At 43.7% G+C, this 24,218-nt stretch overlaps 1 protein-coding gene across 1 annotated transcript; it reads right to left on the reverse strand.

The window, feature by feature from the left end:
• Nucleotides 1-2,802: 2,802 nt before the first annotated feature.
• On the reverse strand, nucleotides 2,803-4,864 carry CD93 (CD93 molecule). Its single transcript, XM_053397513.1, has one exon. The coding sequence runs from the start codon at nucleotides 4,663-4,665 to the stop codon at nucleotides 2,920-2,922; it is 1,746 nt and encodes a 581-aa protein (XP_053253488.1). The 5' UTR covers nucleotides 4,666-4,864; the 3' UTR covers nucleotides 2,803-2,919.
• Nucleotides 4,865-24,218: the final 19,354 nt, after the last annotated feature.

Below are 24,218 nucleotides of genomic sequence, written 5' to 3' on the forward strand. Positions count from 1 at the left end.
TTTGGTTACAACATAACCTTAGATGGAAGGCCCATGTAGCCTATGTTACAAATAGAGCCAAAGCTATCTCCTTGGCGATCTTGCGATTTTTCTTCACCGATGGGGCCCTTCATATCCCATCGGCGTTGAAAGTCTTCAAGGCCAAGGTGATCCCGACAATTGCTTATGCCATCTCAATTTGGGGGACTTTTGTCAACTTATCCCACCTAGAGGTTATTCAAAATCAGTTTTTAAGAGGGATATTGAAACTGCCCAACTGTGTAAGTAATACAGCGCTACGCATGGAACTTAATATTGTATCCCTGGAAAACGCTCTGTGGAAGCACATACTTTGTCACTGGTTATCTCTATGGCACAATCTCCCAAACTTGTACTTGATACAATGCATGTGGAGAGATGATTTCCAGAGCCCATGGGTAAAAAATTTACAACTGAAAATTACGGCAATGGGAATCTCCCCATCCAAATTACTAGAGCAGGATATAGTTCCAGCTAAAAGAACAGTAACCTGTAAACTAGAGGAGATGGACTTGCAGCAGAAAATGGTCTTGGGCAATGGTACCTGCTCACCTCTAAACCTTGGTTTATTACCCCTCTTAAGGCTCCCAAACTATTTGAATTCCTTAACTTCTTCGGCTCATAGATATGCCTTTGTAAAGGCAAGATCCAACACCTTCCCATCGAACGTGCTGAGAAATAGATTCTCCAATGGACAGATATCGCTCTTATGTGATTGTAATTGTGGGGCACCGGAATCGTTGCATCACATAATTTTTGATTGTGCATTTCACTCATCGGCCAGGAGCAAGTTTCTTGCTCAATATCTAAAGGGAATTGCCGATGATACGAATGAAGCCAAACTGAGATATCTATTAAATGATGATGACCCCCCTAAGATCACTCATGGTTGCCAGATTCTTGATCAGCGTTCTATCCCTAAAGAAGAGAAACGGACTCCTGTGCGGCTCGGATAATCCCTCTAAACTATGATCTATGTTTTAGGATGTAATTAGGTGATATCACCATTGATGTCTTCTACTAATTTATGAGTAGAGGGCGATGTTTATGTTACAAATTTATTGTAATGTATGATGTTGGTCTTTTGTTTTTGTTTTGCTTTGGTTCCTGTCTGTTTTTTGCAAGTTTTGGCGGTTTTAAATTTGGAGGTTTAAGTATATTATGTTGGTATGGGAAACTGTCGTGTGATGGGCCAATGGCCATAATAAAGTTCAATACAATACAAAAGATTTGTATTGTCATACAAAGAGATATAAATGTGACAAAAACAACAGCAGTAAAAATGATATTTTCACACACGTAATACAAAAGGGGGTGGGGATTACAACTATGTGGTATTTAAAATATTTAACAAAGCTTTGTGCCATTTGTCAAAGCCTGCACAATAAGACCATGGTCAGACCTTCAGAATCACCCAGGCTGTACATGCATTAATAAAGTGGGGTGGAAAATCTTTCTCATTGTCCCTGTAATGACCCGGATTGTTCAGACCTGGATGATTCTGAAGGTCTGAACATCGCTTCATACCTTGGATACCACCACCCCCCCATCCCTAGAGTACATTAAGCAGGTTGCTGGTGGGCTTATTATTAAAGAATAATTAATGCTGAAAATCCAAAATTAAATATAAAAATAAAAGAAACTCAACAGTAATATTTGCTTCTACAGACTTCATAAAATGATGCAACAGGAAACTGAAGCATGAACAAAAACAAAGTTTACTCAGCACTGAACAATTACTACAATTAATCTCACAATGGCTGCTTCCCTAGGTTTCAATCTTCTGTTGGTATTCCCCAGAACTACTTCCCTCTTTGCACCCAGTCATGGTCCTTATTATGACAACATGGTCCCTGAAGCAGCCCAGAGAGGTCCCCAAGAACATCCTAGCATTGATACTGAAGAAGACCCCAGGCTGTCACAGATTCTGCACCTACAGTGGGATTCCCAGTCATCTCCAAGGAATGTTTCAGCCTATCCTAAATGCTTTGGCTATAATGCAGAAGGGCAGAGACTGCAGTGCAGTCTAAATGTGTATGAAGCACTACCATTTCTTAATCTTCTTGTGGTCCTGCTTTGATTTCAGCTTATCCAAACCTAGCTAATTCACAGGCTGCTTAAACTATAGTTGTAGGATTTTGATTCATCTAATTCTAGTCAAAGTCAAGCCTTATAGGGTATCCTAAGGATGGGTCACAAGTTTGTTAACTTAGGGTGAAATAGAAGCAATGGTTTAAGAGTTGTGGAGACAGTTTGAGGATCCTCTGCTGATCTGCCTCTGCAAGGCTTTTAGAGTAATTCTGCTTGAATAAGAAAAAGCACATCATGAAAGATACCTATGGGCAAGCACCTATCACATCACCCACAGGTCTCCTTCCTCCAATCCCTGGAGTAATTTTGCAACCATTGTTCCTAAATGTTTTGATTTGGAAGCAGGGGGAGTAAGTGATAGATGGGCATATACATATAAAGAAATGTACAGGAGGGTCCCTTCTATCCCTATTCTATGATGCTACGATTCTATGTGTTGCTCTTAAAAAATAATAATAATCAAGGTACCGGAAGCTGGTGAGGTCAGGTTGATCCAGCATTCAGCTTGCTGCTGCGAATCTCTCTAAAGTGAAATGCTTAGCTAGAATTATTCTACAAGTGCAGAGCCTGTCGTGGTTGCTCTTAAAATCCTACTTCTGCCTGAACCCTTAGAGTTTCAGATGGCCCAGTAAGAATGTTGCTGTTGTACATTTCCCCATATATGCATTTTTGTTCTTGCATCATTTTATACACACACACACACACACACACAGAGAGAGAGAGAGAGAGAGAGAGAGAGAGAGAGAGAGAGATCTTCTCTTTCCTCCCTGCCTCCATCTCAAAAATGACAGCCACAACAGAAACACAGTGTCACGCCCTGGTCTCCCCCTGATCTGGCACCCAAGAGTAATTATCCGCAGCACTCGTCGATTTCTTATTGCTTTTCTTTGCCTTCATTTTCCTGTAGGTCAGCAAGGACAGGGCAAGCGCCAACAGTAGCAAAATAGCGATGCCACCCAAGATATAATATAGGAGCTGCTTGGAGCTGCCACTGTCATGGTCTCCAGCCTGATTTTCAGCACCTAGTGGTGTGCTCAGCACACTTGGGTGGGTGGTAAAATCCTGAGATCCTTCTAGTTCAGCATGAATTGAAGATTGAGGCAGCAAGGTCGGTGTCTCTGAAGAAGGATAGATGTTAGCTGGCCTTCTCAGTTCTCTCTCTTCATGGGTGGGGAGGAAGGGGGCCCTGCCCATGACATCAGGGACACAGGAGATCTCATTGTCTGCCAAAGTCCAGCCTGGTCTGCAAGAGCACTGATAGCTGCCCAGCTGGTTGATGCACATATGTTCACAAGGCTCTTCCAGGCACTCATCCACATCCAGACAAGAAGAGCTATTGATACCCTCCAGCTGGTAGCCTGGGTAGCAGGAGCAAAGGAAGGAGCCGTGCGTATTTACACAAAGCTGCTCACATGGCATGCCCCTGGCACACTCATCGATGTCCTGGCATTCCTGGCCGTCAGGACTGGCAGGCTTGTAGCCTGGTTTACAAAGGCAGGTGAAGCTGCCCATCGTGTTAACACAGATCTGTCCACACGGGCTTTGGGAAGCACTGCATTCATTCACATCCACACAGTGCAGCCCATCGTCAGCCAACATGTAACCCTGAGGGCAGAGGCATTCGAAGCTGCCTGGGCGTGGCAGGCACTGTCCTTGGCATGGGCTGGAGCTGCAATAGTCCACGAAGTCGCAGGAAAGGCGGTCTGCTGCAAGCTGGTATCCGGCGTGGCAAGCACACTGGAACAAGCCCCTGCCCAAGTCCAGGCACTTGTGTTCGCAGCCCCCGTTGCTGTAGCTGCAACCCAAAGTGGGGGAAGCACAGAATGGGCCTGGGCTGCTCCATTCCGAGGTGTTGCTGTTAGACTGTGGCTTGCACATGAGGAAGTCATTCGGCACCTCCTCCCTCTGAGGACCACATGCCACTTCAGCAGTGGAGCCAAGGGGCACAGCAACAAGGGAAGCAGTGGCTATGCCAAAAGGGGTGGTGTATCTGGCAACACCTGGCCCCGCCAAAACAAGCGGGCGGCACATCCCCTGGAAGCTGAACTTGCACAAGTAGCCAGACATCCCGACAGCTGAACTACTGCAGTGGCTGTCTACCCAGGCCAGTTCCTGAAGTGCGGAAGGAGCCCTCTGAAGGGTCACACACCTCTTGGTTGTGCATGTTCCAAGGGGCTCCCGTTCCCAATTAGAGTACTTGGTGTCCTCGCCTCCTTTCACCCAGCTGAAGCCCTTCAGTGGCTGATGCTGCTGGTAGCATTTGCCCATCTCCCGATGGAGCCCGATCCACAGTCTTACCTTCACGTCTGTGCCAGCTCCCTCCTTGGGCATCTTGCCCAGCAGTTGCCAGGCCAGCGATGCCTCCTCTTGGCTCTTCACAGTCATCAGGTTGCCCCCATTGTCTTCACACTTTCGCTGAGCCTCCATCCAGCTGTGCCTCCCAAAGTGGAGTGTGTAGCAAGCAGTGCCAGAACACAGGACCTCCCCCGTTTTGCTGGGCTGGACCATCAGTCCCAAAAGCAGCCCTTGCCAAAGGATGCGGAGGAGAATCTCCATCTTTGCGGAGCAAAGGAGCTGTGAACTTCGTGATCTTCCCCTTGCAAGCTCAAATTGCACAAATAAGTCTTGCAAAGGACATGCTAAGACAATGGAGCACAGATTGTTTGCCTCCCATATCCCTTCAGCTCAGCAGCTGGGTCCATATGCATCCTGTCTTGTTGTGATTCTTATTTATCACCGGAGACTTGAGTTTCCTGAGAAAAGGGTTATTGTTAATGGCAGACCTTGTTAGACCATTTGGTTTCACCTTTCATTATTGGATGCATCCTTCTTTTTATACTCTCTTTCTGCGTTTTTATTTTTAACCCAGCCTTTTCGCTTCGTGTGAGAATCTTGCTGGAATACTCCTTCTCTTCCTAGTTTTATAGCAGTGAAACATCATCGAGATTCCAAACGATCCAAATAGGGCCTTGGGTTTGTCAAGCCACCACTGTAATTTTATTTTTAATCATGTGATCTGGAGATAAGTTGCCACACTGTTCTGCATAGCTCCCTCACAATATTAATCTCACATTTTTTGTTATCTATAAATAGGCACAGAAGCCCTGAAATAGAAAATGGGTCATGGGAATGTCCAAGCTTTAAAGACAGCCAACTTCTGGACTTCCGGAGGCGGCGCGAAACCGTGATGGCGGACCTCTTCGAGCTCTGAAGAGGGGCACCGCAGAAAAGGGTTGTTCGCGACGGCGCAGCGGCAACCCATCAAGACAAACCACGGGCAGAGTGAGTCCGTGGCCGTGGGACCCGGCGGGCACCTGGAGCGACCCCGAAATCACAAAAGGAACCCCGTAAGGGGCCCCGGAGTGAAGGAGGGGGAGCGGTGCTGTGGGTTCATCGCTCTTTCTGCGGAGGCGAAGCCGCGCGGCTGTCACGGATGAGCGCTGACCTTTCTTCCAAGAAGCATCGGGCTGAAACATCAAACCCGTGAGTAAGGACCTAAGATCCTACAAATTAATTCGGAAAATTCGGCTAAAAACGGGAGACGAGAAAGAGGAAGTCCGTCTTCCGGCACTGCTTTTCAAGATCAAAGCAGACGGACTAAAGAGTGGAAAGCGCTGTGAACAGGGAAGCTTTAAAGCTTTAAATTGGGACTTTCGTGCACATCTGAATGTTTCTTTTAAAGAATAAATACAGCATAAATTTGACCTGGAGCGGTCCCCCAAGGGGCAAGGGAAGACTCTAACCCCAAATTCCCGGGTGGCCGGGTAAAGTTGTTTAAACTGCGGAACTGTTGCAAGCTTCCTGATACTTTTGTAACTGGAGAGTGTAATTTTGAGCTCTGCTAGCTGAAGTGGATATAACTGTAGGCACCTTGCTGGAACTTTGTTACATGTTTAAAAGTGCTCTGCAGGACTTTTTTCTTAGCGTGCTGGAACTAATTTGCTTTTAAAATTGTTTTTAAAGTTGGAACAAAGAGACTTTAATCGTGGAAAAGTTACCTTCTTCTTACTAAAATTTTGGTGGCACTCCCCCTAGAGGACATTGGGAATCTGTTTACCTTCTCTCAATAGACTGTTTTCAATTTTGGGCTTGCCTTTCCCATGGGATTACAACATTTGACCTTGAACATTGACTGATGAGTGGCACGGGAAAGACAAGAGCAGCCAAAGCTAAGGAAGCTAAGGAGAAAGAGAAAGTAAAAAAGCAAGCACAGCTTTTGCAAACAACTTTAACTCAGGGACGTAGACTATCAGTTCCAGCTGTGCTTGCGACACAAAAAGTAGAAACCGAAAAGCCTGAAAAATCTGAAGAGGAAGATATGGCAGCAGGAGGAGCTGAGGCAGTACTGAAACAAGTTTTGGAACAATTGTCAGCAATAAATCAAAAAATTGATAATCAATCAACAAAAATTGACCAAGCAACATCCTCGATCCAGAAATTGACAGATCAGGTTTCCCAACATACCCAAGCAATTGAAAAATTGCAAGGAGCAACAGAAGAGAATCGTAAACTGGCAGGGGAAGCCGTTCAAATTGCAACATCAGCTAAAAAAGAAGTCGAGGAAGTTAAAGCAGAAGTCAAGCCTCTCCATAAACAGATAGGGGACCAACAAACCTATCTTTCGTTGGTGGAATTGAAAAATCGCGAGACCAACCTCAGACTAAGGGGAGTCCCAGAAATTGAACAAGAAGACCTAATAGGACTTTTGACAACAGAGTTTACAAAGTTCTGGGACTTAAAAGAAGAAAGTGACTTCAAAATTGTATCGGCTTTTCGGTTGGGAAGATTAGTAAGAAAAGATAGATCCAGAGACTGCCTAATAGCTTTGAGATCAAGGGAGGAGAGAGATAAAATATTAGGCCTACACTTCAAAAACTCAATTGTGATACAAGAGAAAAGGGTGGAAATTTACCGAGACATTCCTAAACAGTTATTGGACTTGAGAGCCACCTATTCAGAATTGGCTAAGTTGTTGAGACTCAACACAATTCCTTACAGGTGGGAGTTCCCACAAGGGCTATCATTTACTTACAAACAGAAGAAGGTTAAAATAAGATCACCAGAGGACCTACAAAAGTTCCAGCACGATCACGGAGAAGATCTCCAAAAAGAAGCAGCAGCTAATTGGCCTATACCCAACCCAGGTGGAGCAATACCTGCACCTTCGGAACCAGAGGAGAAAGAAGACACACCGCTCTAGGTGTAGCAGAATAGTTCAGGATGTCTCTGCGGCTACTCAGTTGGAATATAAATGGCGGAAATTCCCCGGAGAAAAGAAGGAGGTTATTTCACATATTGAAGAAAGAACAATTGGACATTATTTGCCTACAAGAAACCCATGTGACTAGGCTCCACAGGAAGGTTTTGGTTAACAAAAGATTAGGCCAAGAATTTATTTCGTCTGACAAAGTAAAGAAAAGAGGAGTGGTGATTTATGCCAAGGAGAGCCTGACACCTAAATTTCTATTTAAGGATGAACAAGGAAGAATTTTGGCAATTGAAATTCAAACCCAAGGAGTAAAAATATTGATTTTAGGAATTTATGCTCCAAATGACGGGAAATCGGAATTTTTCAAGAAGCTGCATGAGACGTTGCTGGATTATCTGGATTATGCTAACATCATAATGATGGGAGATATGAATGGAGTGGTGTCTACACACATGGATAAGTCTTACAACCAAAACTTAACATTAGACGGCAGACTGCCCAAAACTTTTTTCGAATTGACTGACAATCTGGATTTGATCGACATATGGAGGACAAAGAATCCCTTAGGTAAAGAAGGAACTTTTTTCTCTGAGGCCCACCTGTCTTGGTCAAGGATCGACCAAATCTGGACCTCCAGGGGGCTGGCACCCAAGATTAAAAGGGTGGAAATCTGCCCAAAAACATGCTCCGACCATAATGCCTTGAAAATAGAACTTAGATTAACTCAACCTGGTTCCTTCAGATGGAGAATGAATGACACACTACTAAGAGATCAAGAGATTGTGAAAAAGGCCCAAAAAACATTAAAGGACTATTTTGAGATAAATCTGAATACTACAGTTGAAAAAAGAACGATCTGGGACGCAAGCAAAGCTGTTATGAGAGGGTTTCTGATACAACAGAATACAATCAAGAAAAAACTCTGGAATGGAAAGAAGGACAAAATATTGGAGAAAATATACCAAGGAGAGAAAAAACTGAGAACCAAACCAAAGTCCAAGGAGGTGCTGAGAGAAATTAAATTCCATCAAGCAGAATATTCAAAATTGATCAATCAGGAGATTGAATGGAAAATAAAACAGATGAAGCAAAGATCCTTTGAATCAGCAAATAAATGTGGAAAGCTATTAGCTTGGCAGCTGAAAAAAAGACAAAAGCTAAATACGATAACAAACCTAGAGATTGATGGAAGGATGGTACAGAAACCAGAAGAAATTAGGAAGTGCTTCCACAGATACTTCAAAGAACTGTATGCACAGGGGCCCCAGAAAGAATCAGAGATAGATCAATTTTTAAAGACAAATGGACTATCAAAAATAACTCAAGATAAAAGATCAATCTTGAACTCTACAATAACCTCACAGGAAATTGAAGGTGCCATTCAGAATATGCAACTAGGCAAATCTCCAGGCCCGGATGGACTTACCTCCAAATATTATAAGGTTCTGAAGGACTATTTGATACAACCTTTGTTGGAGGTATGTAACCAGATCATGGATGGGAAGAGGGCACCAGAAACGTGGAAAGAAGCCTTCATCACATTGATACCTAAGTCAGAATCTGAAAAGACTCAGCTTAAAAACTACCGTCCCATCTCACTCCTAAATGTGGATTACAAAATATTTGCAGACATTTTGGCAAATAGACTTAAAAAAGTTTTAAATGAAGTAATTCATAAAGACCAAGCAGGCTTTCTCCCTGGTAGACATTTATATGAGAACACTAGAAACATCATTGACATTTTAGAACTTTTGCAGACTAATAGGAACACAAGGGCGGTGTTAATTTTTATTGATGCGGAGAAAGCATTTGACAACATATCTTGGATGTTTATGAAGAAGAACTTGGAAGGGATGGGAGTGGGACGGGGGTTTGAGAATGGATTACATGCAATCTATTCAGAACAAAAAGCTAAACTAATAGTGAACAATGTGGTGACGGAGGAATTTAAAATTGAAAAAGGGACACGACAAGGGTGCCCTCTATCCCCTCTGTTATTTATTTCAGTCCTGGAGGTGCTATTGAATATGATCAGAGAGGACCGGTTGGTACAAGGGATAGAGGTCGGAGTGAAACAATATAAACTGAAAGCTTTTGCAGATGACCTAGTTTTGACACTGCAGGAGCCAGAATCCAGTACAAAAAGAGTTCTCGAACTTATATCGGAATTTGGTCGGGTGGCGGGATTTAGGTTGAATAAACAAAAAACTAAGGTTCTGACCAAAAATTTAACAAACACAGAAACAGAGGGGTTTCAGAGAGAAACAGAACTGAATGTGGTTAAAAAAGTGAAATACCTTGGGATTTATTTGTCCTCCAAGAATTTGAATTTATTTAAGGATAATTATGAGAAATGTTGGTTGGAAGTTAAAAAGGATTTAGAAATTTGGTCAAGATTGAAACTTTCCTTGTTGGGAAGAATCGCAGCGATAAAAATGAATGTGTTGCCGAAAATGTTATTTTTGTTTCAAACCTTACAGATCGTGGACAGAGTGGACTGCTTTGGAAAATGGCAGAAGGATATATCTAGATTTATCTGGCAGGGCAAAAAGCCCCGAATAAAGTTTAAAATATTAACAGATTCAAAAGAAAGAGGGGGGTTTGCCCTGCCGGACCTGAGGTTGTATTATGAAGCGGCAGCCTTCTGCTGGCTGAAAGATTGGTTCTTGTTGGAAAACACTGATGTCCTAGATCTGGAAGGTTTTAATAATGCTTTTGGATGGCACGCATACCTATGGTACGACAAGGTTAAAGTACATAAATTGTTTAAAAGTCACATTGTCAGAAAAGCAATTTTTGCAGTCTGGATGAAATATAAAGACTTACTAGAGAGTAAAACTCCGAGGTGGCTATCACCAGTGGAGGCCAAGGCCCGAAAAAGACCCAATATGGAGGCCTATTGGCCGAAATATTGGGAACTGACTGAAAAAATTGGAGACAATTGGAAGTTGCAGAGCCAGGACAAACTAAAAAATAAGGTGCGAGATTGGTTACATTATGCTCAAATTCAAGAGGTTTTCAAAATGGATAAAAAAGTTGGTTTCCAGGTGGAAAAGTCGAAACTAGAGACAGAATTGTTAGAACCAAAGACAAAGCTGTTATCTAAAATCTATAACTTGCTGCTTATGTGGAACTTACAGGATGAGACAGTCAAATCTGCTATGATTAAATGGGCACAGGATGTTGGACACAACATTATGTTTGAAGACTGGGAAAGGTTATGGAACACCGGAATGAAATTCACGGCAAGTACGGCCTTGAAGGAAAACATTATGAAAATGATATACCGGTGGTACATGACCCCAGTCAAGTTAGCTAAGATACACCACCTGTCTGACAATAAATGCTGGAAGTGTAAGGAAGCAGAGGGGACTTTCTTTCACCTCTGGTGGACATGCCCAAGGGTTAAGGCTTTCTGGGAAATGATTTATAATGAGTTGAAAAAGATATTTAGGTATACCTTTCCCAAGAAACCAGAGGCCTTCCTGTTGGGCATGGTAGACCAGAAAGTGTCAAAGAAGGACAGAACTTTGTTTATGTATGCTAGTACAGCAGCAAGAATACTTATCGCAAAGAATTGGAAGACACAAGATTTACCCACGCTGGAGGAATGGCAGACGCAGTTGATGGACTACATGGAGATAGCTGAACTGACCGGCAGAATCCGAGATTTGGATGTAGAAACAACTGAGGCGGACTGGAAAAAGTTTAAAGACTACTTGCAAAAGTATTATAAACTGTATGAATCTTAAGATTGTGCATGATTTCGAAATGATACGCTTTAGCAATTATGATTAAGTAAATAGTAAACTAAGTGATAAAAGAGAAAAGGAGATAATATGAACTGAACATGTTACGTTTATTTTAAAGGTATAAAAACTGTGACACAATATATTGAATTTAGATACATAACATGTAAAAGTTACAATAAGGTATGACATAAGGTAACAAATTGCTGACATTGTTAATATAAAGAACGCAGAATCGGAAGGGGTGGGGAAGTCCAAATTGGGATTTTTGTTAAAAAAAAAAAAAATGGTTTTTTGTAAATTCCTTATTTGCTTGCAATGTATAAAAGTTGGAAAGAAACGTAATAAAAAATATTATAAAAAAAAATAAAGACAGCCAACTTCTAAACCAACTACTACATGCATAAAGTCCTGATTCAGATAAAGTTGATAGGCCTAAATTTCTGTTGAGCGCAACTGGTTTAGTGTATCAGCCTATCAGCCCAAAGGAATTTTGTAAATCTAATTTTGAATGAGTAAACTAATGTTTGAGTTATATACATATAGGGCAATCATATGCATGTTTATTCAGAGGTAAGTGTAATTTAATTGTGTTTATTCCCAAGTAAGGGCTCATCTAACTTCCTTTTGGACTGCATTTCTAGGCACAGGTCTGGGCTTTAAAACTCCATATCTGAGCAGGGTTTTTGGATTGTCTTGCCAATTTCTTGGGGGAAACATGTATTTCACCAACTGAACTGGAGCAAATGGCAACTGGGTTTTCTGTAGATTGTCATTTACCGCAATAAGACAAGAGTTTTCCCAGGGAAAGCACCAGGATTAAACACACACACACACACACACACACACATACGGCTTTAAAGCACGGATCTGAGCCCAGAAAGTGCAGCACAACAGGACCTCTGGATAAGCCCAGAGTTTGCTTATGATTGTAGCCTAAATTTTTCCTCTTCCTATAGCAAGTGATCTTCATAACAGGCTTATGCATTATTTATTTATTTATTTAACTAGACAAAAAGTAACAGACATCTCATGGCACAATTCTACACATACTTACCCAGAAGTCAGTCCCTGTCATGACTACAGGCTGGCTGCCTAGTGAAATCAGAGACATAGAGAGCTTCTTCCAGCTCTTTTATTTAATTCAACAGAATACACAGAGAGGTGGTGGATTATGCTCCCCTTGGTCTCAAGAAGTTGCTCAGAGTGCCTGCTCCACCCCCTTGTGTTACTTCCTAGCTTCCAATCCCCTCCTTACTCCTATGGTGGCCGGCAACGGAATCTTTCTGTTTCTGTTTGGCTCTCTGCTCTAAGATACGAAGGGATTGCCTGTTCCTCAGAGAAGGAGGAGGTTCTACCAGGCTTTCAATTGACGTGGTGTCTGCTTTAATGTTTCTCCCACATCTGAGTCCTGTCTCTGTTCAGGATTAGGGCAACTACTCGCTTTCTCCTGTTCCTTATCCTCCATTATTTCTCATCTCTTTGCTTCTTCTTCTGGGGTGTGCCCTGTTCGCCACCACCACGAACCCGAGTCCATACTATTGTCATCTTCCTCCTGCCCAGAAGCCTCTTGGGATGGAGGTCTCTGCCAGTCTTCCTCATCTGCCTAGTTCCTGACAATCCCATGGAGTAAGACACCCTAGTAGGCAGCAGGGTGAAATACGTGAAGGCAAGAACTGGTGCCTGATGGGTGTAGCAAGACTTTTTCAACAATCTGCCCTAGTGGGGTTAGGGCTGGGGGTGGCTCTATTTGGGCTTGGCTTTGCACATCAAACTATCTTGGGCTGGTATGAAATCCGTTAAGCTCTTCCCAATCAATTAATCAGTTCTACATGATGAAACTGCGACCACATCAAGTCTTCCAAAGCAGCAGATCCAATGAAATCAGGATTATGATCTTCAAGATGATGCTTCATCAAGTTTCAACACTTCTTCAGAGCATATAACCAAAGGTATCTAAATGATGTTTTATACAAGTGGCAAAATCAAAAAGTGTTGGGCATGAATCTTCCAGCCTGACGTCTAGAGAGCCCAGCTGAGGATGCAGCCTGAGACTCATGGTCTTTGGCAATGCTGCAGCAGTCTTCAGTGGCCAGAGAAGTGTGAAGGGGTGTGCCTGTGAAAGAAGAGTGTTTGTGAATGGTTTCCATATGAATGTGGCACGTTCCGTATGGTATCTACAGTGGCACCTTGGTTCCCGAACGGCTTGGCTCCCGAACAAATTGGCTCCCGAAAGCTGCAAACCCGGAAGTGAGTGTTCCGGTTTGCAAATGTTTTTCGGAAGCCAAACATCCAACACAGCTTCCAATTGAGTGCAGGAAGCTCCTGCAGCCAATCAGAAGCCGCACCTTGGTTTTCGAACTGTTCCAGGAGTTGAATGGACTCTTGGAATGAATTAAGTTTGAGAACCAAGGTACCACTGTGTTAGTGATGACTGTAAAACACAAGGCTCTGTTAACATTACTGACTCCCAAAGCAGCCTAGGTTGTCCTCCTAAGGTTTCAGTCTGAAAAGAGATGCTGCTGATCTAAAATGCTTCCTAAACTGCCATCAAGGGTTTTGTTTCTGCTTTGGAAAGTGCAGAACTAAATAATGACTATAAACTATATGCCAACCTACTTGCCAATTGAATGAAGAGGGTATTAATGGATATAATTCATCAAGATCAGGCAGGTTTCTTGCCAGATCGCCAGATAAGGAATATAAGAATTATATAAGAAATATAATTGACATCATAGAATATCTGGAAGTCAGGAATGAGAAAAAAGCTGCTTTAATGTTTATAGATGTAGAAAAGGCCTTTGATAATATTCCATGGAATTTTATGAAGAAAATGAATGTGGCTCACCCAAGAGCAAGGGAAGAGTCAGACTCAGAAACTGAACTAAGTGATAGAGACCGACTCTGCAGATGAGAGTTGGCTGACAGAGCTGAGAAGGGTTGTTTGACCCCAGCCATCCCGAAGAAGACACTGTTATCTCTCAAGAAGCAGGAGAGTTAGGAGGCAGCCAGTGTTGCTAGGCAACCAGCATATAAGCAGAGGACTGAGAGTGTGTCAAGTGGAAGGGGGGAGGGGGGAGGCCAGCCTCTCAGCCCCCTTTCTAGGAGACTGGATAAGGTCAGTGGACAACGGAAGGAGAAGAGGGGATGGGCAGGAATTTGGCGTCCCTTCCTGCTGTGAAAGGGGAGGAGATTCAGACTGACTGGCTCTGTCAATGCGAGCAGGCGAGAAGCCGTGCTCTGGGTGTGTTTTTTGTAAATAAACGTAACATACACTTCGCTGCCGCCCGCCAGCATTTTAAGATCGCCCGGGACAGCGGAGGCTTCGCTGCTGCCCGCCAGCATTTTAAAAACGCCCCGGGACAGCGGAGAAGTCTCCGCTGTCCCGGGGGCTTTTAAAATGCTGGCGGTTGGCAGCAAAGCCCTCCTGTCCCCGGAGCTTGCGGGGCGGGAGGTGGGGAGAAGGGCTTTTCTTCCCACCGCCAGCCTTCAGAACAGCCTTCTGAAGGCTGGCGGTGGGAAGAAAAGCCCTTGTCCCCCCTCCCCAGCCTTCAGAAGAGGTCGGGGGACAGACTGTCCCCGGACCTGGTCTGAAGGCGGTTTCCATAGGAACGCATTGATTGATTTTCAATGCATTCCTATGGGAAACCGTGCTTCGCAAGACAAAAAACTCGCAAGAAGAAAAAACTCGCGGAACGAATTAATTTCGTCTTGCGAGGTACCACTGTATTATGAGGTGTCCTGCATTTGTTGGATCCTGGAATGGATAATATTGAAAAATGCATATATTTTAGATTTAGAAGGAAATGATAATAGATTTGGATGGCATGCATATTTATGGTATGAAAAAGGAAAGATACATAAAGGTTTTCAGAATCATCTAATAAGAAAATCATTTATTGTTTGGGAAAAATATAAACATTTATTAGAACAAAAAACACCTTGATGACTCCCCCCCTGCCCCGTAGAAGCAATATCCTGAAAAAATCAAATATGAGAATTACTTGGCCAACATATAGAGAACTGTTAACTGAAATAGAACAGCAGGTGAAACTAAAAGATTATGAAGAAATAAGGGATATATTAATGGACTAGTTAACTAGTTACAGTTTCACCAACTAAACAATATTTTCAAAATAGATAAAAAGAAATGTTTTAGTCATGAGCCATCAAGATTTCAAAACGATTTGTTAGAAAATAATGTTAAATTACTGTTGGAAATGTACAGTTTGCTATTACAATGGCATACAAAAGAGGAAAAGGTCAAGTGGTAATGATACACTGGGCAAGAGATTTGGGACATAATATTCAGATGACAGATTGGGAATGGTTATGGAAAACAGAACAGAAATTCATGGCCTGTAATAAAGAGAATAACCTGTATATGAAAATGATGTACCAGTGGTATTTGACTCCTACTAAGTTGGCAAAAATGTATGTTGTTTAGTCGTTTAGTCGTGTCCGACTCTTCGTGACGCCCTGGACCAGAGCACGCCAGGCACTCCTGTCTTCCACTGCCTCCGGCAGTTTGATCAAACTCATGCTGGTAGCTTTGAGAACACTATCCAACCATCTCGTCCTCTGTCGTCCCCTTCTCCTTGTGCCCTCCATCTTTCCCAGCATCAGGATCATTTCCAGGGAGTCTTGTCTTCTTATGAGGTGGCCAAAGTATTGGAGCCTCAGCTTCACAATCTGTCCTTCCAGTGAGCACTCAGGGCTGATTTCCTTCAGAATGGATAGGTTTGATCTTCTTGCAGTCCATGGGACTCTCAAGAGTCTTCTCCAGCACCATAATTCAAAAGCATCAATTCTTTGGCGATCAGCCTTCTTTTTGGTCCATAAAGAACCTGGTCCACCTGGAGCAGGAACCGGCAAGCCACTCCAGTATCCCTGCCAAGAAAACTCCATTGACAAAGACAAAAATGTATAGGACAAGTAAAAATACCTGCTGGAAATGTATGTGGTGGACTTGTAAGGTAGTAAAAGCTTTCTGGGAGATGATATACAATGAAATGGGGAAAAAATGTTTAAAATAACTTTTGTTAAAAAAACAGAAGCTTTTTTATTACAGGCACCGATATTCCTAAAGACCAGAAAATACTTTTTATGTCTGGAGCAACAGCCTCTTAGACGCTACTAGCCCAGAGATGGAAAGAAGACAAAGTCCCTCCCAGAGAAGAATGGCAAACTAAGCTGATGGACTCTGCCAAAATGGCAAAGCTGACTGGAAAACGCAGGAACCAAGAGGACAAAAAGTTTACGAAAGAATGGGGGGGGAATTGTAAGTTATTTAAAAGACCACTGTAAGCAGATGGAAACATTGGCAGGATTTTGATCTCACTTGTAGTGTAACAATTACCATGGAAGATATGGATTGATAGAATAGTTAGAATGTGGAAGAAGATGCCATTTTAAATGTTTAAAACGGGACTCCAGGGAGGGGGGGAGGGGGGGAAGTCCTGAGATTTGGAGGAATCTCTGTATATGGTTATGTATTTGATTTTTAAAATAATTTTGTATTGTAAAATCAAATAAAAATTATTTTTTTAAAAAGAGGAAACTATCTCTGCTTTTCACAGCATGAAAAATATTTTGAGGAGAATCTGTTGTGCAGTGGGCTGATATCTCTGGCTCCCATCTCATCTTTCAGCTCACAATCATATGTAGGACTGCTGCTGGCTTAAGAGAGCATATTCTGAACAATCTCTGTTGCAAGACACAAAGGGATTTTGTGCTAATGGTCATGAGGAAGCCTCTGCTTGTGACAGTCTGAGCTTCTCAAACATCGAGGTAGACAGTATGTGCCAGTGCTTTTACGGTTTTGTTATTTAAATAAGAACAGAAGAGGAGACTGCTGGATGAGACCACCGGCACAGTGGCAGGATTCAAGCACAAGAACTCTCTCCCAGCAGCATGGCTGTGCAGGCAGAGCATGGTCCTCGTGGCTGACAGCCACCGATAGCCCTCTCCGTCATGGGTTCGTCCAGTCCTCTTGGAAAGCCACTAAAACAGAAAAACAACTCTATGACTTTTAGAAGACATCGGAAGGCAGCCCCATATGGGGAGTTTTTTGATGCTTGATTTTTATTGTCTTTTTACATTTTGCTGGAAGCCACCTAGAGTGGCTGGGGCAACTCAGTCAGATGGGCTGCAGGTAAATAATAAATGATCCTCTTTTGAAGCCATCCAGGTGGATGGTCATCCCTGCCTCCCCTGGGAGGGAGTTCCATAGTTTAACTCTGCACTGCATAAAGAAGGACTTTCTTTTATCTGTCCTGAGTCTTCCAGCCTTTTAGTTCTGGTGTTAGGAGGGGTGGCTGCTGATCAGAATTGGGACCACGTCACACAGGATGCAGATTTCAGCCCTTTCCTGCCGTCTTGCAAACCTAGTGAAAACCCTCCCCTTCTGGAGCACTTTTGCCGTTTCCCCCCTCTCCAGAAAGTGAGATACAAAGCAAACACAAGTTTCCAAGTTTGGGGTATCATGAATCTCATGTTACTGCTTTTGTGTGGTCTTTGTTTTTTGTCTAGAAAAATGTTTGGGGACACATTTGCCGCCACAACTCTTGCTCTGTGTATGGTGAATTGAGTTCAATGACAGGTTTGTGTAAGTTTTCAGAAGGCAAAAATTCAGTGACAAGCATAGCTGTAGCTGTGTTGCTGTTTCACTGCTCCTGTACATTTCAGCGAGACTTACAAGGAAGAACTTCCTGGTGGACTGTGCCCTTGGTTTATCTTAGGGAGCCAGAAAATTCTATCTAATGAAAATATATGCTGTGTGGTATTGTGCACTGTGTTGAACATCCTGCTGCGATATCCTGTTCTTTCATCTTAGGCATCTGTTGAATCATGATGGCTCTTCTTAATCACAGGAAATACAATGTAAGTTATTTCTCATATGTCTAAGGTGCAGTCTGCTATAATGGAAGTGTTACAAAAAGTTGTGAGTTGGTGTGGGTGTGTAAATTGTGGTAAATTACAAGCTAGACTACACAGCAAAGCGCTGGCCTGGTTCTCAGCATTATTGCTTTGATCCAGTTGGGAGCTTACAAGGCTTCTACAAGCAGATCCAAAGCTGGTAAGGGAGGAAAGGAGCATAGTTAGCAACTGCACCCTAGCTCAGCCTGTTCACCCATCTAGGGCAGTCCTGCCTACACTAATTGGCTGCGGTTCTCCTGGGTTTCAGACCATGGGTGCCTCCAGACCAACCTGCAGGTGCAGGCAACTGAACCTGGAACCTTCTGCATGCAACGCAGTTGCTTTATAACAGAACTATGACCTCCCCGCAAGGCAATGAATGATGACACGTTTCACAACAACTCTTGGCTCCCCTCCTCATGGACCCTCTCTCTGCCTACACAAACTCCCACTCAGGCTCTCACTCTCCTCCTCCCACTGGACCCACCCTCTGCCCACGTGGAGGAGGAAGAGGAAGAGGAAAATGAGCATGAATATGTTTGAAGTCCAAACAGAACAGGGGACACTTTTCTCCCCCCCAAAAGGGATCATGTGATCATATTCTTCTAGGGACATGTGGCAACCCTACTACAGTCCCAGCTTGGGCTGCTGTGAGGCCAAGGCTAATGACTCCAGCCCAAAATCCCACATGTTTTGGCCCTTACAGGGAGCAATCTCATGGACAAGCCTTTTCATCCATCTTGATGCTGAAAGCACTTCTGCAGACACAGAGGAATATGTACTGTGCTGTTTGCAGACATGGGGAAGCACTTACCCATACAGGCAGTCTGTTGGTGCATGCGCAAGGAGTCCTGAGTTCAAGTTGGCTGTCTGACCGGCTAAAGCCCTGTATGCACTTGGGAGGCTTTCTATCTTCTTCATTGCAGATACATGTATAGCACAGAGATTTCATGCTCATCAGTTCCATCTCAGTACATGCTAGGCAATCCCTGCTTTAAAAAGCAACTGTGTGAACTGTGTTTTTACATTAGGCCATGCACATGCAAAAAAGGTGTCATTCTGTGGTGTGTGGGGTGGGTGAGTGCAGCTGGTAAACCCGCGTTTAGAACCAAGAACCAGTGCTTCAGGATCCTGCATATACAGCTGAACATATTACTAGCTCCAATCACCTTTTAGAAATAGAGAGGATTAATCTAAATACTCTCAGGGCAAGCCATTTTCACTCACATGCACCTGTTCAAGCATCTCTTCCCACTCTTGTGACTGGGAAGGTCTCCAAGAAGACACCAAGCATTCACAGGCTACTATTTTTGGAGCTATTAGGGGAAGTTACCATGGTGTCACAGGGCAGCCATGATTCAGTCCACAGAACTGGAAAGAGTCTTGAAGCAAAACCATATGAGTTCTTACTGCTTTGCTCTGTGTTTGCTTGTTTGATTTTGTCCAAAAGCAGCCTTGGCAAGCTACCATTGGGCAGTGATCACTCACTACAGTGATTGCCTTGATGATAAAGTGTGGCAGAAGCTCAAAATGTGCTGAAATAATCTTACTGCATTGTTATGAGAATAAATATTTTTGCACTTTTTGTGGGTTTTTAACTTTTACCAGTTTGGCTTTCCCCACTTCCCTTTGTGACTTGGTGCAGCACCTGCACAACAGCATTGTCCTAATTGTCTTAAACCAGAACAAGACAGCACAGCTGCAGATCTCGACTAACTGCTGCACCAATAGGCTTAAGGCAGAGTCCATTAAGCAAATGGTATGGAGTAAATGGAGGGGTGTCAGGATAAAAGCCAGGAGAAGAACTTCTCAAAGTGAGCTGCCAAAAATGGTTAAAGCAAGAAGAGCTTTGAGGAGGGAGGAGAAAGGAGAAAAGGATATATGAGAATAGGGAGGAGATAATTCATTCTGAACCAAAGAAGTCTATGGAGGACCCAGAAAGAAGGAAATAAATTGCGCTGATTGTATGGAGGCAGGGAAGTGGAAAAGGTGGGTGAAACTTTATAACCCCAGAGGGAGCTTAAAAGACATTTGTGGTTACAGCTGAGTTGGGGGTCATTGCTCAGTGGCAGAACCTCTGCTTAGTCTCAGTCCTCAGCATCTCCACCTCTGAAATCCTGGACAGGTTACCAGGACCAACGGTCTGCCTCACAGTCTAAGGCAGGCTGCTATGTTTGTTTCCTAGAATCATAGAATTGCAGAGTTGGAAGGCATCACGAGGGTCATCTAGTCAAGCCCCTTGCAAAGCAGGGATCTTTTCACCCAATGGGGGCTCAAGCCCAGGACCCTGAGTTGAGGAGTCTCATGCTCTGCCAGCTGAGCTACCCACAGGAAGAGGTAGTTTTGTTTGTTTGTTTCATAAAATGTATATACGGCTTGGCTGTAAAAAACAAACCCAAACCCTCAAAGCGGTTTACAAAAAAGATAAAACAAGAAAATCAGGAACAAATTCACAACCCTGCTTTAAAACATACAAAAGTTAAAAACCTAAAACAAATTATAATTACGGTACCTCAGCTTTCTAAGCATCTGGGTTGGCTGGCAACTGTCTGTCTCGGGAGACAATAGAAGGGTGTACCTTTGGGGGTGAAGTCAAACCGCTGGGGAGTTACAGCTCCAGCTGTGGCTGTAGAGACACCTGGGCAGCCTTGCCAAAACAAGAATGTTTTTAGCAGGCACCCCAAAGAGTACAGTGAAAGCACTTGCTTGATCTCAATAGGCAGGGAGTTCCAAAGTGTGGCAGCTGCCACACTAAATGATCAAGTTCTTACAAATGTGGAACAGGGATTATGGGGCATGTTTAGTAGAGCCAATTCTGCTAGTTGAAGCAGAAGTCGGATGATTGGGGGGGTGGCAGGGAATCTTGTAGGTAAACTGGCCCAAGTTGTTAAGGGCTTTATATACTAATAGTAACACCTTGAACTCAGCCTGGTAGCAGATCAGCAACCAGTGCCGGTCTCTGAGCACAGGCGCTGTATCCTGAAAGGGCCTCACTCCCGTCCTGCACCAACAGCAGCCTCTGGATGAAGCTTGAGGGAAGCCCCACACAGTGTATTGCAGTAATCCAGTCCTGAAGTAACCAATTCATGAACTATGGGATGAAGAATGACTCAGAAAGAAAGAGTGAAGCTGCCACAATTGTGTGCTTCAGAATAATATTCTGTCTCAAATGGGGCAGAGTTATTGAAGGCTTACTTGGATTGGCTTTAAACATGGAAAACTCTCATCATTTTGGAATGTTATTTTGAACTGTAATTTCCTGCCCTTTTTTAAAGCAATGAACTCTGGTCTCTTCTGTGCAAAACTGCAGAATCCTGATAGGACAAATGTTGAATTGCCTTTAGAGGAGGCATTCTGATGAATATGCAGAAGGGAAGGCAAAGAAACAACCATTCATCTATCTGCTAACCTCAGCTTGTAAACATTTGGCTTGGCAACTTCAATAACTCTCTCTCTCTCTCTCTCTCTCTCTCTGGGGGGGGGCATACATAATGGCACTGCATATCTATCTTAGAGAAATCACAGGGTAGTGCAACTCAGCAGTCATTCCTCTAAGATTTACTCAAAGGAAAACCAGCCTGATTCCTGACATCTCACCATCTCTATGGTTATCTTCTGGGAGAGAATCCAGGAAAGAGGGTGGAGTGGGATGAGCTGTAGGAAGCCACCCAGTGCTGAAGAACAACTTGATAGTGCTATTTGAGGTCAGGCTGGGAGAAGCTGCATTTGAATCTGGGTTTGAGAGAATGCTCTCAAGTCAGATGGAACGATCTGGCCATTTCACTTTTCCCCATTTCTCATTTTTTTCAGTCCTAAATTGAATTCTCTACATTTTGTAGTCATTTATTTTTTAAAAAAATCCTTTTGAAACTTCTTCAGCACTTTGGTGCAAATCTCTCAGCAGCAGAGTGTGAGTTCCCATGCCCGGGGCGGGCGAGCGAGCGTGTGTGTACGCAGAGAGTGCAGGGTGAAGGAGCCTGTTGTGGCGCCCAGCCCTTGCCGCCCAGACCGCTGCCTTCTGGGTTTAGAATTACACACCCAACTGCTTTTTGAACTGCAGGAGAAACAGACATCCCATAGGCATGAAGACGAGACTTCAGTCATTTAATGTGCCCCCAGAGCTACGTCTCTTCCTTTTCTGTTAACCACAAATAGGAAAGCAAACAACCAACCTGTAGAGTCATATACAGACAGGGCCAAACTCTTGTTTTTTCTTAATTACAGCCATGGAGGTCCCTGACTGCTACTGCAGCACCAATGGGAACTTTTTTTACTAAGTTTCTTAGCTGTGGGGTAGGATGTTGGGGATGGGGTCATGGAAGGGGCAAACCTTTCCTTCGCATCTGCAACAGAAAGCCCACTGCAGAAACACACACAAAAGGCTGACTTGTTGAAATAAGGAGACAAGAAAATGCACTAAAAAGTGTGTTGCTTGGTGAAATGTTGGGCCCAGCAAACAAATCAGAATTAATTCTCAATAAACAGCAGACATCATAGTACCTCTTCACAAACTTTGTGCAAGCAGATCAGGATGAATGCTCAATAAACAGGTTGTCTGGAAGTGGCCAGTGACAACATTATATAGCATCAAAATCAATTTTGAATTTATAGAGCAAGCTGGGGTTGGGTGGGGAGATGGGAGTGCAGTCAGGTTTGAAGCCAAGAACAATGTTCTGCATTCAAGCATTTATCTTGGCAATAGGCTTTTCATTCTTACAGACATCAGATGAGCTTTGTATATTGTAAACCATCTCTAATGTTTATTCAAGGAAATGGGGCTTTGGGGCATTTCAATTGCAGGAAGGCTGAGAAACAGAGCCTCTGAAATCACTCGGGTCTCCTTCAACTATATTGTTTAAAGTAAGTTTGGGGCCTAATGTCTGGGCTTGTCCATTATTATGCTTCTAGAAGGGTTCTCCAAGGAATCCCTTGAAGTGTTTCCCAAGTACATTCAGCTAAGGGAAAAGGGCAAATGCAGAAGCAGCTATAAATCCCATTGTTCCAAGGCTAATTTCCTGTGACAGGGGTTTGGTGAGCTGTGGCTTTAAATGTGAGCTGTGGGGTGGGGCTTTACTCAGGGACACCATTCAGGAAAAGGGGTTCAGTGTCCCCACTCATATTTCAAGCCAAATCATGGAATCATAGAATTGTAGAGTTGGAAAGTACCTCAGTGGTCATCTAGTCCAACCCCCGCAATGCAGGAATCCCAACTAGATCAGACTTGACAGATGGCCACCCAACCTCTGCTTAAAATGCTCCAAGGAAGGAGAGTCCGCCACCTCCCAAGGGAGACCTTCCTGTCAGACAGTTCTTCCTGATGTTTAGTCAGAATCTCCTTCCTTGTAACTTGAATCCATTGGTTTGAGTCCTACCCTCTGGCTCTGGAGCAGGAGAAAACAAGCTTGCCCCATATTCTATGTGACTGCCCTTTAGGTATTTGAAGATGGCTATCATATCTCCTCTTTACCAGGCTAAATATATCTAATTCCCTCAACCATTCCCCATAAGGCTTGGTTTCCAGACCCCTGATCATCTTGGTTGCCCTCCTCCACACACATTCCAGCTTGTCCATATCCTTCTTAAATTGTGATGCCCAGAACTGGACACAGGACTCCAGGTGTGGTTTGACCAAGGCAGTACAGAGTGGTACTATCACTTCCCATGATCTGGACACTAAACTTTTGTTGATGAGCCTAGAATTGCATTAACATTTTTGCTGCTGCATCACACTGTTGACTCATGTTAAGCTTCTGGTCTGCTAAGACCCCTAGATCCTTTTCTTGTGTGCTACAGGGAAGCCAGATGTTAGGGGCTGGACTGGATCAAAAGAGTAGGGAATGCAATCGCAGGAAGATCAGATCCTAACAGAAGAGGAGGGGGAATATTCACCTTCCCTGAGTCCAGCGTCTCCAGAAGCAAGGAGGCAGGCAGACACAGAGGTTGCACAATTGAGAGAGGAGCTCCCCAGCTTTGAGATAGTAACTAAGCAATCAGAAGGGAGGGAGCAGCTGGGTGATACATCAATCAAGAGTGGGGGGGAACTCCCTCCCCCCGAACTCAGAAGTATGAGCGTGTCAGAGAACAAAGGAAATGCAGAGGGGGAGGGACATCCCACTGGCGCACTTCTTGCTGCGGAAGTAGAGGGGAGGAGTCAGAATGAGCAACTGCTGTGCTTGCAGAAAGTTGTGTCTGCGTCAGCAACATGATACTGTAATAGAAAAATTATAAATCTA

The sequence above is a fragment of the Podarcis raffonei genome, chromosome 7 (assembly GCF_027172205.1).
Source record: "Podarcis raffonei isolate rPodRaf1 chromosome 7, rPodRaf1.pri, whole genome shotgun sequence".
In the NCBI taxonomy this organism is placed as follows: Eukaryota; Metazoa; Chordata; class Lepidosauria; order Squamata; family Lacertidae; genus Podarcis; species Podarcis raffonei.

What these genes read in the sequence shown, in the direction of transcription:
- CD93 (XM_053397513.1), bottom strand. Translation starts at nt 4,665, where the DNA reads ATGGAGATTCTCCTCCGCATCCTTTGGCAAGGGCTGCTTTTGGGACTG.